The 1,834-nt window shown below is 33.2% G+C and overlaps 1 protein-coding gene across 1 annotated transcript; it reads left to right on the top strand.

Annotated features, from left to right (window-relative positions):
• On the top strand, nt 1-690 carry LOC109168696. Its single transcript, XM_019317681.1, has 2 exons — nt 1-428; nt 471-690. The coding sequence occupies exons 1-2, from the start codon at nt 43-45 to the stop codon at nt 688-690; spliced, it is 606 nt and encodes a 201-aa protein (XP_019173226.1). The 5' UTR covers nt 1-42.
• The last annotated feature ends 1,144 nt before the right edge of the window (nt 691-1,834 follow it).

Below are 1,834 nucleotides of genomic sequence, written 5' to 3'. Positions count from 1 at the left end.
TTTAATTGTGGTTTATAACAGATTAATAGGGCAAAAGCACTAATGGAACAAGATGCCAAATTTAAAAATGGTTTTAAATTTGATCATGTATGGCCTATTGTTAAAGACTTGGAGAAATTTCAAAGTCCTTCGGGTAGAGAACCAAGTGTTGCAAGTCGAAAGCGAAGTTCTGACATTGAAGGTGCAGAGTCACAAGGCGATAAGTCAATAGGTTCATCATCGTTTTGCCTTAACTTAGACGATGATTTCGAAAGTCAGGGCTTGAACAATGAACGTCCTACCGGGCGTAACAAGGAAAAAAAGAAGAAGCAAGCATTTGCAGAATGTCATGATTATTTTGCCAAAGTCACAGAACATAATGAAAAGATCGCACAAATGTTCGAACAAAGTCAAACTCAACTCCAAAAAAATTATGAGCTTCAAATGATAAAAGCTCAAAATGAAACGATAAAATTTCAAAATGAAGCAAAGCAACTACAGTTGGCGGAACAACAGGAAGATAACAGAATCATGAGCATAGATGTTGATTCCATCACAGATCCAATAAGGCGTGATTGGCTTAAAAATACACAATTACAAATTCATGCAAAGAGAGCTCGTCAACCACTTGGAGGAGAAGAATCAAGCAGTCAGTTTACTCAATATTTTAATCATTTGGGAGGAAATGATGCTGGCCTAGGAGATTATTGAATTAAGTATGTTTAAAGTAGTTTTAATTAAGTTCTATGTGTTTGTTTTAAATTAAGTATGTTTAAAGTAGTTTTAATTAAGTTTTATGTGTTAGCTTTAAATTAAGTATGTAATTTCCTTTAATTTTGTTATAATTAAGCTTTATGTGTTTTCATTTTTAATTAATCTATGTTCAATATTAGACTTATTTTAATCGTCTTGATGAGATCTTTCAAATGATATAATTCATTTTAAATAATATAAAATTTATAGTTAACAATTTAACAAAATATACAAATATATTAAAACAAAAAAACAAAACACAAATGGAATTAAACAAACAAGAGGGGTTAAAATGAAAAAAAAAAAAATTATAGCGCTTTGGCGTACTGTGAACAGTGCTGCGCCAAATATGGCGCAGCACTGTTCACAGTGCGCCAAAAATTTGGTGAAATGGCGCTGGGTTGGAGCATTTTTTTTGGTGTTTTGGCGCAATGGCGCTGCCTTTGGAGATGGTCTGATGCCTGATTAGCTTTTTCCAAGATTTGATCCAGAAAACACTGGATTTTTTCTTTGATATTTAGGGCTATATGCTACTTTTCCTTTTCATGTCATTGTATAACCCATGGCCCTGCTTTTCAACTGTTTCTCCGCTGAATTTATCCACGTCTCCTCAATTCTTGAAAGATTTTATGGATTACACACCTTTCCAAAAATTCATATCGATTGGGTTTTGTTTACAGCTAGGTGTCGACATTTTTTTTTTTACAGAGGAGAAAGGCAGAAGATGAGAGAAGTAATTGGGAAAGAAAACAAGAAATCTCACCGGAGAAGCTGGAAATGGGGAGAAGATATCGGAGAAGAAACAAAAGATAGTAAAATGACTAAAATACCCTATTTATTTGACCTATTAAATTTTTTTCGGTGGGATTTGGCCGGCAATTTGGCCGGCGTGACCAAAATTGATAGAAATTGCATAGTCAAGGTACTAAATTTACATTTTTTAAAGTCAAGTGTTGCAATTAATACAACTCCAATAGTCAGTGGACCAAAATTGAAATTTTCTCATCATCAACTCTTCCCTGCAACTTTTAACACTATACTGTGCACTTTTAACAACTAAAATGTGCATTTCTGTATAACTTTTACAAAAATCAATGAAAAA

The sequence above is a fragment of the Ipomoea nil genome, unplaced genomic scaffold, assembly GCF_001879475.1.
Source record: "Ipomoea nil cultivar Tokyo-kokei standard unplaced genomic scaffold, Asagao_1.1 scaffold3213, whole genome shotgun sequence".
Lineage (NCBI taxonomy): Eukaryota > Viridiplantae > Streptophyta > Magnoliopsida > Solanales > Convolvulaceae > Ipomoea > Ipomoea nil.
This window is presented reverse-complemented; position numbering and strand designations above follow the sequence as displayed.

Excerpts from the sequence above, each read along its gene's own strand:
- LOC109168696 (XM_019317681.1), top strand. The coding sequence starts at position 43 with ATGGAACAAGATGCCAAATTTAAAAATGGTTTTAAATTTGATCATGTA. Across the intron at positions 429-470 it reads AATTATGAGCTTCAAATGAT|GCAACTACAGTTGGCGGAAC; the intron begins AAAAGCTCAAAA and ends AAATGAAGCAAA.